The sequence below is a fragment of the Gastrolobium bilobum genome, unplaced genomic scaffold, assembly GCF_033153095.1.
Source record: "Gastrolobium bilobum isolate Gb01-03AN ecotype WA unplaced genomic scaffold, APGP_CSIRO_Gbil_v1 utg16513, whole genome shotgun sequence".
Classification (NCBI taxonomy): Eukaryota; Viridiplantae; Streptophyta; class Magnoliopsida; order Fabales; family Fabaceae; genus Gastrolobium; species Gastrolobium bilobum.
Genome location: NW_026899607.1, coordinates 35,695 through 53,399, shown reverse-complemented (window position 1 = coordinate 53,399; position 17,705 = coordinate 35,695). Strand labels below are relative to the sequence as shown.

General features: G+C 32.5%; 1 protein-coding gene across 1 annotated transcript; it reads right to left on the bottom strand.

Moving 5' to 3' along the window:
• Positions 1–12,107: 12,107 nt before the first annotated feature.
• LOC133291947 (transcription factor ORG2-like) lies at positions 12,108–13,809 on the bottom strand. Its single transcript, XM_061490305.1, has 3 exons — positions 13,570–13,809; positions 12,324–12,683; positions 12,108–12,191 (listed from the first exon to the last, which is right to left on the bottom strand). The coding sequence occupies exons 1-3, from the start codon at positions 13,807–13,809 to the stop codon at positions 12,108–12,110; spliced, it is 684 nt and encodes a 227-aa protein (XP_061346289.1).
• Positions 13,810–17,705: the final 3,896 nt, after the last annotated feature.

Genomic DNA, 17,705 nt, shown 5'->3' with positions numbered 1-17,705 from the left:
TTCATGAGTTTGAGAGCAAGCTCCTATTGTCAACTAAGAGATAGATTGGTTATCTTAGAAACCCAATTTATGGTGACATTTCTACTATTATAGTAGATAACCACACAAAGTGATTATGAATTTAAACTCATTTTAATAGGAACGCAAAAAAAATTATTGCTTTTAGAAAATTGGAAGATAGAATAAGAGGTAAGGGGAAACTGGTTATTTACTCAGAGTATAAGGAATGAGGGGTTATATAAGGAAGGGGAATGGGTAGTTGGGATGAACGACCATGATTACTCCATGTAGCATCAACCAATTAGTTGCTCATGTATTGTTAGAGAAAAATAAAAATTATTAAAAAGACATTCACTTAATGTAACAGCCCCAAACCCTGTAGCAGGATATTGTCCGCTTTGCCCCGCGCACAAGCACCGTCGAGCTCACGGTTTTACGTTTCGGGTTACCCCCAAAAGGCCTCCTACAAGGAAAGGTATCCGCACCCTTATTTAAGGCATGCTTCGTTCCCCTCTCCAACCGATGTGGGACATTACATCCTCCCCACTGGGAATACAGCGTCCCCGTTGTACACACCGGTCCAGGGCCAGGCTCTGATACCAAATGTAACAGCCCCAAACCCTGTAGCAGGATATTGTCCGCTTTGCCCCGCGCACAAGCACCGTCGAGCTCACGGTTTTACGTTTCGGGTTACCCCAAAAAGCCTCCTACAAGGAAAGGTATCCACACCCTTATTTAAGGCATGCTTCGTTCCCCTCTCCAACCGATGTGGGACATTACACTTAACAACTTGAATTTTTAGGTGGGATGATTGTTTATCATGGTATCAGAATCTCTGTGATCACGATTTTGATCCTCATCGGCCCCCATTCAATTAATAAATAATTAATATTATGGAGTTCTTAAGCATAGGTACGGGCTTAATGTATTATCTACCCTCCAAGCTTAATGGGCTCTTGTGTAAGGGAAAGTGTTAGACAAATATAAAAGTTACTGAAAAGGCTTTCACTTAACAGCTTGAGCTTTTAGGTGAGATAGTTATTTATCATGTATTTTGTGCGCAACTAGTTAGTAGGTCTATGATGGTGTCACATGGCAAAATCTAGTTGGTTGCCCACATACTTGGTGTACAACTAGTAGGACATAGAGTACATACTACTAGAAAAATCCTGTATAGCAAGGGAATTGCTATGAAAATTCTGTCGCTAATTTCATCCTCGCTACTACTTTCCCTCGCAAATCGTCTGCGAGGGAATTTGTGAGGGAATTTGCGAGGGAAAGTAGTAGCGAGGATGAAATTAGCGACGAAAATTTCATAGCAATTTCCTCGCTATACAGGATTTTTCTAGTATATGCGCAACTCACGTGAGCTTGCCACGTTGCAATTGGCACGAAATTTGTGTGCAACTGACTATATTAATTAAGTAAAATATTTGAAAATAACATTAATTTGGTATATTTTTAAAATACAATTAAATGTTTTTTTCCTGATAATGCTAAATAGAGGTTAATCCCACGTCAACAAATGGGATGTCTTCGTCGTCTCTACTTCTTTTTATTTGAAGTTCAACCATGCATGTGATGACACTCTAAGTATATGATGATCAACAAAAATTTGTTATCTTAATTTAATTTAATTTAAACCTTGAGAAAAAACAAAAGATAGTAGGATGATGGAAAATCTAGTATGCACTTGACCAAGAGGCTAGTATCAATTCATTGTAAATACAATATTTACACCAATTTGGAGCTTTAATACGTATGACATATATGATCTAATGAAGAGAGAGAGTGCAAAATGAACATCGAAAATCAAGATAACATAATACGTGTTATTCAACCCATGTTGGGAATTGTAGTTTCACATTTATATTTATCTATTTCATTTAGGTTGATTGATGCTTTTACTCCTTTTTTATTTTATTTTTTCATTTTGTCCATCTTCCCAAATTAATATCAATTTTGTTTTTTATGTATGGGAATACGAATCTATCTTCCTTTTTCTACGTAATAAATCATCTCATTTACGATTAAAATCTTTTAGCGATAGGGCAAGGAGAGCCCATAGCGGGGGACGATCATAAATGAGCTAAGCTACACAAACCACATTAAGTAGATCTGACATCATGTCTCAACCTAAAACCTTAATGTAAGGGGCCATCACTAATGGGCTAAGTTAAACTAAACCACATCAAGTAGATCTGACATCACATCTCAACCCAAAACCTTAAGCCATTAGATGCATGGGTCATTCGACTTATGTAGTGCTCAGTTAGCCCATTACCAACCAATATAAAACTTCTCACACCTGAACATCACAATTCCTAACAATCCCCCCTTAACTGTGAAACTCAATATTAGTATGCTCGCCCTCAACCGAGTACCTTAGGCTCAAGTCCTCAACTCCGCTCTAACCAAACATCTAGTTAACTCGAGCCTAACCTGACTCTAATACCAATGTCAAGCGGGCCAGGGGAGCCCATGGTGGTGGACTACCACCAATGAGCTAAGCTATACCAACCACACTAATTGGATTTGATACCGTATTTCAACCAAAAACTTTAAGGCATTGGGTTCATTGGTCAACCTTTCCCTTATAACATCTTCACTTAATCCATTACCAACCAATATGTGACTCCATCAAATTTGAAAATTCCAACAAATATGTCTCTTTTCGTATTTTTCTTCAATATATCCTTGTTTGACCAAATCTAAATCCTTGATAAGTCATTTACTCTAGAGTAAATATCAACAAATTTTGGTTAAATAAGGGTATATTAATATGTAATTCAAAAACATGGGCAAATTAATATATAATTTGAGAAGAGCAATAAAATTATAAAATTTTTAAAACAAGAGCAAAATGGTAATCAATCGTTTTATTTAACTATTATAGTATGAAAATGGATCATCTCATGTGAAAAAAAAAATGAGATGGTCATATGATGAAAGGATCACAACTGTACAAATGTGAATCAATGGTTATGATTTTATAACTAACTATTTCAATATTTTTTTTCTCTCTCTTCCTTTATTATCAATGATCCACTTTTATATGGTTATGATTTTTCACATAATCATATTATATATTTTTTAACATAAGAGGATCCAGATCAATTATTGTATACATTAGCCGAGCTAAAATATTTGATGAAGAAATTCAAAAAGTAAACAATTAGTTGGTCAAAAGAAAAGGATAAATAGTATTTCAAATATTTTTAAACATATTAAATTTCAGGAAGGACGACAATTACCTGGTAAAAACAAAAAAAAAGGCAAAGCATATTATATATTTTTAAACATCTCAAATTTTAAAAAGCAATTATCCTCCCTATCCCCTTTATTTTTCCGCCACATGGTACAAACTATTTTCTGTGTAATATTGGATCCAATCAGACTCTTAACCAATTACCCCAAATAAGTCTCTTATCTTCCTTCCAACCAAATCTCTGATCAAACATCAAAGTAAAGAAACCCTTACCCCAACACCCATACAGTTTAATATAGTCTCCGGCGCTTTTCTAATTGGGCTACAATTCCAGAAATTAAAAATACCAAAATAGAAATAAAGTTTGATATTATTAAAAATATCCAAAAAAATATCATACTCATAAAGCAAAAACATAATCATACTCCTATAAAGATAATATATCAGATTGGGGTTGGGTAGAAAATATACTCCATCAACATATTGGCCAATGTGCAAAACTCCAACCCCACTTTTTAGGTTTTGAAGTGCAAATTCTGTATTGAACCCAATGATGACCTGAGTACTGATCACCAAATCATCGCAGACACCTTGCTGATTGCACAACCAATGGTCCACTCACTCGTCACCCATTAACATAACAGCTCTTCAAAGCCTTGTCATGGCCCAGTTGTAATTCTTGAAGATTTGGGCTTAGCTTGTTTAGAAGAATTGGCTCTTTTCGGTTTGGACTTTGGAGAAACGCTTATTGGACATTGGACCCCTGCATGTTGCTTCTACCTTGGGTACCTAATCCGCTTAGATTCATAAACTCTTAATTTTTTGGTTTGAATTATAAATTTTAGCTTATTAGTTAGATTTATTAAAAAAAAATGCAGTTGTTATAATTATAGTTATCTAGATAAATTGATGGACCAATATGATATTAATTGCAAACTTTTAATAGTATATGTCAGTATGGGTAAATTCTTTAAAAAAATAATTTTTTTTATTCAATTAAAGCAATAAAGAATTGACGTTCTACTTGGTCTACGTACTAAAATGTCATTGCTTCATCCAAATAATAGAGAAAACAAGTATTTGTGTATTGTACGGGTGCTTTTCAATTTAGATAAATTAAAACATATGTATAAATTAGAAAAGTTAAGAGAAAAATGTTTAAATTAAACATTTTTTAATCTCATTACAATGTCTGCAAAATTATTCTAATGAAACAAAAAAATTCATCCCTATCCCTTTTATTATCATTTTTCTTCGTCAAAATAAATAATATATTTTTCAGTCGATAAATAAATAATATACCAGGTTATGTAAGATTATTCCCACAACTACAACTAATATTTTCCATTTATACATGAACTTGCTTTCTCCTTTTAAAGGAGAAAAATTTTCTCATATTAGTAACTCATAGTATAAGTGGGTTCTATTTTAAAAAAAAAATTTCTCTCCACTATTTTATAGACCCCACTTATACTATGAGTCATTAATAGAAGAAAAAATTTCTCCGGAAAAATATTTTTCCATTTAACATTCTCTCCACAAACTTTTATTTATAATAATAATAATGAAAATGTTCAACAACCTTCTTATAATTTTTCTTTAAATCATTTATCTCCCTATATTTTTTAATCACTTATGACCCTATGATTTTTCAATCCAAACTCATCCTTAACACCATATAAACATAACTAATCTGTCTGTTTTACTTTTCTTAGAAAAAGTAAATAAACTAAGGACAAAAAAAAAGGAAAAAATAAGATCAAATATGTTGAAAACTTACAATATTTATCGAAAAAATAAAAATAAAAATAGAAGAAAAAATATATTAATTATGTTGCTGGAAACTTACAATGTAACATAAAAGACTAAAAAAAAAAACTACTGTAGAAAAAAAAGAAATATATAGAACCAAAAATAAAAACAAATATGTCTAAATAAGAAAAATAAAAATAAACCGAGAACAAAAAAATAGAAGAAAAAATATGATTAAATATATATATGTTGAAAATTTACAAAACTGATTTCATTTTGTCTTTTTCTTTTCTTTTCTTTTAATAGGGATAGAAAAGACTACAAGTGAAAAAATGAAAATAGAAGGAAAAAATCAAATATATTTAAATCAAAAAAAAAATAGACTAAGGATAAAACAAAAAAACAAAAACTTAAGATCAAATATATTGAAAACTTACAACATTGATTTTTTTTTCTTTTATTTCTTTTTTGGTCTTCAGCATATTTCTTTCCTTTTGATTAAAACTATTTTTACTTTTTTTTGTTTAGTCTTTTCTGTCAAAGTTGTAAGTTTTCAATATATTTGGTCTTGTTTTTTTTGTCATCGATCTATATTTGTTCTTCTAAAAAAGGTAAAATAAGAGGATTAGTTAAGTTTATAACGATATTAAGAATGAATTTGGGTGAAAATATCCATAAGAAAATAAGTGATTAAAAAAAGCGTAAACAAATAAGTGATTTCAAGCAAAGTCATATGAAAATTTGTGAACATTTCCGAGTAATAACAATAAAAATAAGGGTAATACTTCTCTTATGTTGCATAAGAGAAGTATTATCTCATGCTCAAACAATAGTTAGGAGAGAGAAAAAAGTTGAAGTGAGAGAAAAAAAAATTGTGGGACCCATTTGAAAAATGTGAGTGTAGGAGATAATAATTTTTTTATGTAACATAAGAAAAATAATTCCCTAAAAATAAAGAGCCTTTATAAAAAGGGAAATGTTTTCCTTATATTACTGGAAATGAGTTATCTCATGTTGCTAAAATAAAATTATAAGTGGGATCCACAAATAATTGGACAGAGAAAAAACATAGATGGGACCCAACTATGTTATGTGTCTATAGGAATTTGATTTATCTCATGTAGAATAAAAGAAGTATAACCCTTATAAAAATCATAATGTCCAGCATGTTGAAGCCATTATAGGTCCTACCTACATCGATCTCAATTTTCACGTGTCGAGAAAAATGGTTTTTTAACCCTTGTAGAAAAAAAAAAAGGAAACATACCACTATTTTAGTTTTTTTGGCCAACTAATGCAAATAAAGGCTGATAGGGTATGTGCGTGTTTAAGTCACGCATTATCCCTATGCACGACTTGTGTAAAACCCAAAAAGTGTCTGTTATGTGCCACACTCTCTAAAACGCGCATCAAGGATGTGTGTGGCTTGAATGCGCATGAACAGAATGTGTGTTTTGCACTGCTTAAGACATGCATCAAGGGCGTACATGACTTGAATGCACATGTGCAGTGGCGAACCCACTTGCGGGCAAATGCCCGCAAGTGCGATCATAAAAAATTTTATTTCAAATTTTTTTTTGGTTTCTGGTCCTTATTTTTCTCTTAGTTCAATATATATATTAGAAGTAAATATCCTTTTAAGTCCCTAGAAAAAACATGATCCCCATTTTAATCCCTTACAAAAAAAATTAGTTTCGAAGTCCCTACAAAATTTAAAGTAAATCAATTTAGTTAAAATCGTGGTCCCTCACAAATTCAAAAAGACCTACATTAGTTCCTCAAAAAGACCAAAATTGATCCACTTTGAATTTCATAGGGACCAGGTGACTAATTTTTTTTTATAATGGACTAAAGTGGGGAGCGAATTTTTTGTTAGGGACGAAAAAAGATATTTATTCTTATATTAGTTAGCAACGTACGGAGATGATTAAAATAATGTAGCAGCGCAAATTGATTAGAGAGAAAACTTATTCCTCCTCCCCTGTCACGTACCCATTCTCACGCTCTCTTCATCCTTTGTTTGTTTTTTCATTTTTATAAAAAGAGAGGATTGATTGCAGGTCTGACATTCTCAAATAAGTTAATATCAAGAGATGAGGCCTTCACTGTGATTTTGCTTGCCTTATGTACTAGTAGTGTTGACTTTTTTATTCACCACTATAAAATAGAATGATGATGTATGGTCTAACACCTCGTGTATACCCGGTTTGTTAACATGTCATCGTATTAAGCCATGCTTAATTAAAAATGCAGAATATCTTTTTCTTCTCAATTATGACGTCATTATACTTAACCAAGTTGATTACTTAATCATTTTCATAAAACATCGCCAATATGTAAATTGCAAAAGACAGCTAACTGAAATACCTCATAAATAAATAAGTGAGTATCCAAGTCACGGATCTACATATTGTAGATCCGTGACTTAGATCCTGATACAATTATACAACTCGAAACAACTAGAACAAAGTCAAACAATGTGGCATGGATAATCCTCATGCTCAGCAAATAAGGCAACAAAGCCCAATATTGTCTCAACAGCAGCAACAATAATCATAACAAGCTAAAAACATAAAGGAGCAGGCATAATCCAGCACTCAGACATATCATCATATAAACAGCAATATCAGCTAAGCTCCGACTTCCTGCCACTAGAGGTCTCAGCCCCTGGGTTACCTGAACCTGAAATAAGCGCCCCAAACATGGGGTGAGATCTCTAAACAGAAATCTCAGTAAGGCAAGGGGTCCTCAAGGATTTTTCACCCCAAGCTCACTTACATAAGCAATATAAGTTCAAAAACAGTTTAATAATATAAGTTCCAAAATCAGTGCACTGCAGCATATAATCATGTCATGTGTGTTGTAACTATTCTACTGGCCAGAGAAATGTAAGAATACGTTTATTACCCACATTAGTACACGCTCATGCCGTACCTGCCCACATGATCATATTCTCGTCTAGGCGACACACCACATACATATCATAAGGCATTTACACTTAACGGCGATCAATAGCATTTCAATAAATCAACACATGAAAACACATCATGCATATAAATCATTCCCCCATGGGGTATGGTGGAACCAACAATGGCTAAACCGAGGACACAAAAGCTTACCTCGCAAGCTAAACCCTCCCTCACGACTCGGTGTCCAAAGGGTCACAAGTAATAACCGTGTCCAGCAAGGTCAAAGATCTGTTTTCATAACATTCATACTATCAATAAATATATCATAGCTTTTCTGATTTAAAACAAACATTATTTCTTTTTCGTTTCGCTTACTACGGGCTCTTTCCAAAGCCACAAACACTACACTATCTTTACCATTTTCAAGACTTCAATTTCATCTCTTTATGAAATATTCTAAAATTTTACTATGTTAAACTAGACATCTTAAGGTTTACAACGATATATTTCATGTTCCAATCGGAGTTGTATAACTCCAGTTATATTTTTCGCAAAGTGACTACAACAAACTGAATTTTCAGCAATCAAGTCGCAATTTCAAACCAACATTATGACAAAACCAATTATCGAATGGCTATGAAATTTTACAGAATTGTATCCCTATGTGTTAGCTTTACATAGGTCCAAACCGCACACAATTTGGAGCTTTGTAGCTTGAGATATCGCAATTTTACTAAACTAGGTCGTTGTTATCACAGGTAGGAATCGATTCCCAAACATGGGGAATCCATTCCTGCACTTGGAAATCGATTCCCAACAGAAAGGAATCGACTCCCACGCATGCAAACCAGAATTCTGCAGCAGATTTTTGCATAATCCGAGGTGGGAAAGGTCCATATTGATCCAAGGTCCGGTTTTTCACAAAAACAGAAGTTCCAAAGCATTAAACATGCATAAATTAACCACTTTTAACTTGATTAATCAAAGTTCCCTCATTTAGTGACTTAAACAAGCTAAAATCATGGATTTCAAGAGGAATGATCAAGGTATACCTATGGAGGTCTTAAAACAGTAGAAAGGTATGCTCTTGGAGCTCTCCACAAGGCTCAAATGTTCTGACTTTGCAAGAGTACGAAAATGTACTACAAGGTTGGACCTTTCTCCATCAAAATGGCATGGAGATGGCTCCCACACCTCACAACCTCAAAGTCAGTAGCTCTCTCACCCACCACAACACCCACAACTCAGAAATGACTGGACTTTTACCCACCCATGGCTAGAGCACACTCATATAAGCAACTTTGGTGAAGGAACTAAGTGGAAAGGTGCTCTCTTGGAGCTTCAACGGAGGAGAGAAAATGGGAGAAGGGTGGCTGCCTCAAGAACCTCAAAAAACCCACGCAAGTTTATGATTTTTCTGACCTAGGATCATGCACCCCTTGTATTTATAGGCGCGTTTAAGTTTAATCGCGCAGTATTAGTGTTAATAGTTACGCTTATCATTTTAATCTCAAACTTCATATTCTGAACCTATGCATTTTTCTAAGATTTTTCATATTTTAATTTTAATTTTTCGCAACACTTTTTCGGTACGCGTTTTCATGTTGACAATATTAGTTCTGACACCAGTTCTCATTATTTTGACTCCAAACTTGTTATGCTAGTCCTATATAATATTCTAGGAATATTCTCACTCTTATTATAATTTTCTGGGATACTTCATCGGTACGCATTTATACCGAGGAGCAAAACCGGTATTTGCACTTTTCGTCAGAAAAGCGACTTTCAGCATTCTTAATCACTTACCATATTTATTTAAGCCTTCTTATAATTATTAGGGTCAATCATGGAATTATTTTTTAATTCTCATATTGATTTAGTTAATTTCCTAATTTAACGGTGCGGGTACTTACATATGGTAAGATTTAGGAGGGAATAATTGGTCAAACTATTGCTACAGCTTGTTATGGAAGCAACTAGATTATGAGCGGGTTTAAGCGTTGATTTAAACTTTCTTAACAAAAATTTTTTTTGAGGGCATACAGATATAAAAAAAAATTCTGGGTCTGCCACTGCACATGCGCATCTTGCAGAGCATGACACATGGATTTCTGTATGGGTTTTACATAAGTCGCGCATTAGGGTAATGAGCGACTTAAACGCGCACATACCCCATGTGCATTTGACTGCATTAGTTGGGTAAATATTTTGCCAAAAGAACTAATGTGGCAGTACGTTTCCTTTTTTGCACTATAAGGGTCAAAAATTCGAGAAAAACTCCCTTGCTTCTCGTACAAGGTGTGATCTTAGTTGAGATTTTCGATTTTCCTTTCAAAAGAAGAGTATTATGACCATTCCATATATTCTTTTAGCATGAAAGGGGGAAAGTGTTACTTTGTTATATTGCACTCATGTCTTCAATGATCTATTAGTTCACGTAAACGTATGATTTCGGTCACTAAATGCATTAGTAATATGAAAAAAAAATTATACGTCAAGATTTAGGCATCTTAATTTGCTAAAATGTTAGACTTGCCATTATAGTTGTCGAAATGGGCCGGAACAGCCCATACAATTCTATTTTCAACTCTGTATATTTTTTGGCCCAGTTATTTTAGGGCTGAAAACAGCCCTAACCCCATATGGCCCTCTTATCCCTTGGGTTGTTGGATAAGACTGGCCTGTCTAAGATAACAGAAAAAGCTAGAAACAACTGACGGATCACGCATACATAGTAAACTTAGGCAGATGGCTGCAACCATCATCGGAAGCAAACACATAGCCAACACCAGAGTCAGTGTGAGAAAGTTGCTGAAATAGACATAAGGAAAAAGAAAAGGAAATCACATAGCTTATGTTCCACTGCGTTGGAGCGTATCATGAAGGAAGGTGGTCTCGCTACGAAGACATGCCACATCATTATAATAAAATCTTCTTCGGCTTGGTGGGAGTATTGCTAACGGTGTAGAGAAAGCGAGAATATAGACTAAAAGGAATGTGACGGTGTTGGGGGATTTAATAATGGGAAATAATTATTTTATGTTGCACGAGATAATTATCTCATGCAACAGCATAGACAAAATAATGGAGTTCACTATTTTTTCTTTTTTTTGAAAAAGTAGTGGACCCCACTATCTTATCTATGTTGCATGAGATAATTATCTATGCAACATGAGATAAATAGATCCTTTTAATAATATATGTATTTGGAGATGCAAAATACTTTGTAAATATGAGAATAAATTATGTGTTGCTGCAAAACACTTATGCTGTTTTTTTTTTTAATTTGAAAGTAAATTAATTATATTAGAAAATATTCAGTATATAAAAAAAAAGCTTGATTTTATTGTTTGTGTGAATAAAAGTGTAACATTAATCTTCTCCACATTGATTTCATAATACTTACTAGAACTATATTGTTATTTTATTTTATTTTTAAAAAGTGGATATTAAATTTTTGAAAAGTCCGGGAGTTGGCTCTAACCCATAAGACTTTTGGCTCGTGCATGCCTTTGTCATAACGGACCATTTGGCCCTGGCTTGCGTGGGCTAAGGCCCAACGGGCCAGACTGGCATGTTTTGACATCTTTACTTGCCATGCATGAGGGTATTTAGTATACCTCCTTGTTTTTTTTAATACTAGTTAGAATTGAACACATAATCTAATACAACTTATCTAAATCATCAATCACCACTAGATCAATCCTAGTTGCTTTCCTTTTCTACTTTCAATATTTTGTTTCTCAACTGTCACTTTTTACAATAAATTGAAATTCTTTCGAAATAAAGAGCGGTGATACTTACGAATTACGATACATAAAAATTAATAAAAACAAAAATTTATCGAGAGAAAAAATAGATACAACTTTAAATTAGAACTCAAGATATATATATAGCTTCACTCCAAATTTACAGATTATTGATGAGGACATATTTTTCACCATACAGAAGGACGCACAATATATTTCCATATAAATAAGATATCTCAACTTTTATGAAGAAAAGATCTTAATCTAAGAATTTTATAGCTGACATAAGACACATTTAACTAGTAAAATCAATGCACCTTCCTCGTAGTAGCTTTCTGTACAAGCCATATATTGGGGGCATTTGATTGCTCCTTTGCAAACTTGCATTGCGTGCTTTCAAAATACGTACAGAATTCTGGATGTCAAATTTAATATCAGAGAACTAAAGATCTTTTGATTTTCATAACCATAGAACTAACGTTAATTTGATTAGAAAATCCTTTCCTTCTTCTCATATATTGAGAAAAGCTTCTCAGTTAGAATATCGGAATCTAATCTCTGAGTTTTTTCCACCTGCACAAGCACGAGTTAGGCACAATTGATTAGTTCTCAAACTTTAATGGATACCACACCCTCTCTAAATTGTCCTGAATAAACAAACAACAACTACAACAACAAAAGAAAAAGAAAGGTTATAAAGCATACCTGGAAATGCAAGTTATAGAAGACCCTCTCTCCAAAGGTTTCAGAGGAAGAAACATTTAGCAGAAAAAGCCCATAATTTTCTAAAAACATCAAGATCTCAGATAGTGGAGTCATGTGGACTTCATTAGAGGAAATCTGAATAGCAACCTCATTATCATTGAGTCTACTTGTTGAAACTACAAAATTAGAATTGTAATGGGGAATCTTCCTTTGAAACTCTTTGTTCACTGAATCTCCTTGGGGAGAATTAATTCTCCATTGAAGCTCCTCTTTCTTCTTAGTTAGCCCTTCCAGCTTCTGTTTTAACTCGGGTATGTAATTTACTACTCGCGAAATTGTTGTCGGAATGCTCATTTTTTTCTGCAACAATAACATGGAATGATTAGCTTCTAACTGAAGAGTAAACCTGCAGGGTACCACTAAAACTTGCACATGTATAAAGGATTTATGTGAAACAAGCTAGTAATAACATGCCCTTATTTGAAGTAGTTGTATCATCCCGTTTGCATTACTACTTGAAATAAGGATTTATTACCCAAAGAGTTGTTGGTTTAGCTGTCATTCAACGAAACCTCAGGATTTGACATGCTCAAAAGATAATGGGTTCGAATCTTAAGAGTAACAATTTTTGGGATGATAGAGAGACACAAATCCGAAACCGAATTTTATTAGGACTTCACACATTCGTATGGTATCTAACAAATAAAGAAAGTCGCTTTATACAACTTTGTGGAAGTAATGATCTCTTGAAATTTAATTTTTTATGGACAAATTAGTTTTTATATCAGTCCAAGAATCAGCCTAAATGCATAGGAAGTAAAAAGGGTATATATTTTGTACCAATAAAAAAAAGAAGAAAATGGTATATATTTTGATAAATAAACATCCCGGATGATGATAATCTGTCTTAGAAGAGATCGTTTTCTGTACATTCGTAATAGGTACATTTGTCATTCAATAAGTGACACTTAAATAAAATAAAATAAAAAATTTCTTCTTTCCGTACACACGTAATAGTTATTTCTCAATTTTTATTGGCTAGATGCACTAAAAAAATGATACAACAGTAGTACCGTAAATATTTCCGTGTTAAAAACAGTCACGACAGCGATGGATAGACATTCTTAATTTCTTGAAGTTGTTGCTTACAAAAGATTTTAGCTACCAATTTAAGGAAGGATTTTTCTTGCATGAGCACAGTTGCTCTTTAAAGAAAAGGGTAAGAGAAAGAGAGTACTTAAAGTACCGTTTGATTTGCAACTGGAAGAAGTGAACGAAGTGAAGAAATCAAGCTATTGATTTTCTTCCGACGATCACGTTCACTAGCATTGTGGTTAAGCTTCTTGACCATGGTAGGGTGCGGTGATGGTGTAGACCTATCAACCTCAACCTGTGGCTGTGGTGAAGAGAATTTATGGGGAAATGAGTACTCTAAAGGTATGGTATCTATATAGAGGTAGTTCTGGTTGTGGCTTAAGGGCTCCATGGTTGAGAATATTACACGAGAAAGCAGAATGCAAGCACGATATGAATTTGTTAGCAGCAGTTATGAAGTTGCTTAGATAATGAGACGATCATGACTTGTATATATATGTGTATTCAAGCTATGTAAGCATATATATAAAGTAGTTGTTAAAAATTGAATAAAAGTTTTTTTTTTTCTTCTTCTCGTCCATTATATTATTTAAAAATAAATTCTTCTTTCAGGTGAGATATTAAATTATTCAACAAGTTACATAGGATCACTACGCAAGATCATAAAATTATTTTCGCACTAGAGAATTAGCTAACTGCGCATGCAAACACACGTCTACATCTATGATGTCCAAGTCTTATTGTTCCTAGGACAATGTCTTTTGCATCATTCATGACGAGTATGCATTTGATTCTTTTCCCATTATGAACAGTAAAATCGTGAAATATATCGAAAATATAACCCTAGCTCTTATATATCCAAATAACATTACAAAATAAAATTTATGCCAACATTAAAAATCGCAAATTGTAGTTTCAAACCTCAAACCAAAAATTAACCAATGAATAAACGACCCAAGATTCATATAACATAGAGCCATTCTGATACAAATTGAAAGGATTCATTTATAAAATCAAATGGATACAAATTCATACCTATATAAATTCATATATCATCGTAATTAAGTATGAATGTCATCTGATTTAGTTTAGAATATTAGCTAGAATAGCAGTGAACCTTTGATTAATCGTAGGTATAAGATTAATGAGATAATAATTACGCTACTTAGCCAGATAGAAAATAATAATACCTAGCTTATATTCTTATCAGGCCCATTAAAGATAACATAGATAAAACACAAATAACGGTAATGGTAACGTAAACCAAACTTTTTCTATTGACTTATATTGATATGTAAGTTTTATTAAAATTTTATTAATAATTATATAATTTAATTAGTTGATAAAGAATTGACACATCTATATATTTGTATCTGGAGGAGGGAGGGTGAGAACTGAGAAGGTGGAAGAGCGTGGATGAAGACTGAAATACATTATACATGATATACTTATTTATTTGGGTTTTGTTTACTTTCTTAAAAGCTAACATTTTTATAATATATTATTGTTTGGTTTATAATGCCGTATGTTCTCTTTGTGGTACTGGCAATTAAGAGTAAGAAAATATTAGGTACTTCTGAAAAGACTAAGAGTAAGAAAATATTAGGTACTTCTGAAAAGACTCCATAAAATTTCTTTACCATGCTTGCTGATGTTCTGAATTTACGGTTATTAGTTTCTTGCAGAGAAGGAATGAAATATATTTACTGGCATTATTAAACTTGACTCGAATCAATCGGATTGAACCGAGAAGCCAATGAAATACATTTACTGGCGTTATTAAACTCGACTCAGACCAATCGGATTGAACCGAAAATTGGTGAATCAATGATACAATCAATCTATGTGAATCAAAAAATCGGTCATTCAATAGATTCAGTCAGAACCGGTTCGACTCGACCGATTTTTAGCAAAACCAGTGATTTGACTGATTTTCTTTAAACAAGTGGGTCATACAATTTTCATTTAAAAAAAACTGTTAAATGTTGTAATTTTACACTAGTACTATTAACTCAAATCCCTAAATTGCAATATATATATATATATATATATATATATATATATATATATATGGGCTTATCGTTTCTCAAGCTGCTTGAGATAATTTTATCTCCGGCTAGTGAATCATAACCATACAAAGATGGATCAATGATGATAAAGGAAGAGAGAGAAAAAGAAAATCATAACCATTCAAAGGTGAATCAATTAATATAAATAAATAAATAAATAAAACGACGTAATTTTGGAATAGTCGGAGATAAACTTATCTCAAACTGCTTGAGAAATATTTTTCTCATATTATATATATATATATATTTAAGTATTTAAATATTTTTATGAAAATTTGAATATAAAATATATAAATTTGCTTATATTTATCTGAATTAACCGGTTTAACTAGTGATTCACCAGTTGAATCAGTTACCCAATAAACTACTATCCCGAACTAATAACATTGCTTGCCCAAAACGAAGAGTCTGATAGAAAAAAAGAACAAACAATAATAAATAAATAAAATTATGGCCTTCAATTAAGATCACAAAGACATGTTAGTCCGCCGTACGCAGGCAACCCATTCTAACCTTTCACTTAACTTGGTCAAATTATTTGAGATGTATATTAAGAAAAATGATGAGCCTTCCGTTAATGGTTTAAGCTTTTAAGAGAGATAATTGTTTACATGGTATTAAAGCTATTTTGATCACAGTTATGAGTTTGATTCTCATCACCCTTCACTTTCTAACGAAATTAATTTCACGCTTCAAATACAAAAAATTCTTGCATGAAAAAAATATTAGAAAAATATAATATAAAAATCATTGATAAATCTTTCCCTGTAGCTTTAGTTTTTAACTGGCGTTTACAAAGAAAAGTCCGAAAAAAGTTATATATATCTCATGTCAAGTCTTTTGGATTTAAACTTTTCTAAACTAAGACCCCACCTGACCTATATAACTCGGTTTATCTTCGAGTCAGTCGAATTGATTTTATTTTACTTCAGATCAAGTTGACCAGATTTATTAACCTACTTGACTCATAAAATGGAACTATGATTTTACGAGAAATGGGTGCTAGCTACATATATGAAAAACAAAAGAATTAATTAATTAAACTACTTACATTCAATAAACTATATTTATATTCTTATAAAACTTCATGATACCTGTGTATCATGATTTTAAACTGCAGTCTACAACCGTAATTATGACTGTAATATTACAATTTTGGTGATTTTTCTAATAGCAATTATGATTATACCACTTGTATTTTCTTGTAATTATTCATAATTTTAGTTATAGCGTGATTATAACCGTAATTTTTATTTTTTGGAGAATTATTATAATTAACCGTAATTTAAAATCATGTTATACATAATTATACATAGGTCAAATATGCACTAGAAATTTTTTTTTTTAATAAACCACATGCAGGTAATATTGTTCGGGAAGAATCCAGGGTTAAGGTGTTAAATCTTTTTTAAAAATTGTAGTGGGAGGATTGAACTCAAGATTTTACCCCCATTTACTTAATTTTTATGTACCAACTGAACTACAATCATTTGATCCACGGGTAATTATATATAAATGCGAAGATGCGAATTATCAAAAGTGGGGGCTCGTAAAACCTAATTGTAGCCATTGTATTGCACGTGCCGATTCATGGCGTGCACAAGCCTTTAGCTTCCTTGCCTATGGTTTGCACGGGTTTATTAATTAAGGCTGCCTTCCAAACTTCGCGGACAAGAATTGCGAAATAATATGATGCTTGACACTGTACATTAGCATGCGTTAGTTATTTTAGGTACTACATAATGGATTTTATAATTCTCATTTAATATGAGAATTAAAGTCTTACTATACACCATTCGATTTCTGTGCTGACGTGAGTTTTACATATATTTTTTTTTAACATATAGATCTCACATGTTTTTTGTCTCTACAACATAAGATTTCAATTCTAATATAACTTAAAAATTGTAAAATCCCTACATATAACAATAATTAAAGATGATATAATAATAATTAATGAAGACAAGACACTTCTAGAAACAATGAGTAGTTTGCCCAGGATGCGGAATACTAAATATTCCCAAGTCAATATCTGCATGTGTTCATCATCTCTCTTATTTTGTTTCTAGTTCAAGAAACCATGTAATAAGCAACAAATAATATATGTTGATCAACAAAATATGTTAATCATATTTATTATTGGTTCTTGCATGATGATTTATATTTTATTACACGGTAAGGGGAGCTCGTGATGGGAAAATGGTTAATAATGGCCTAA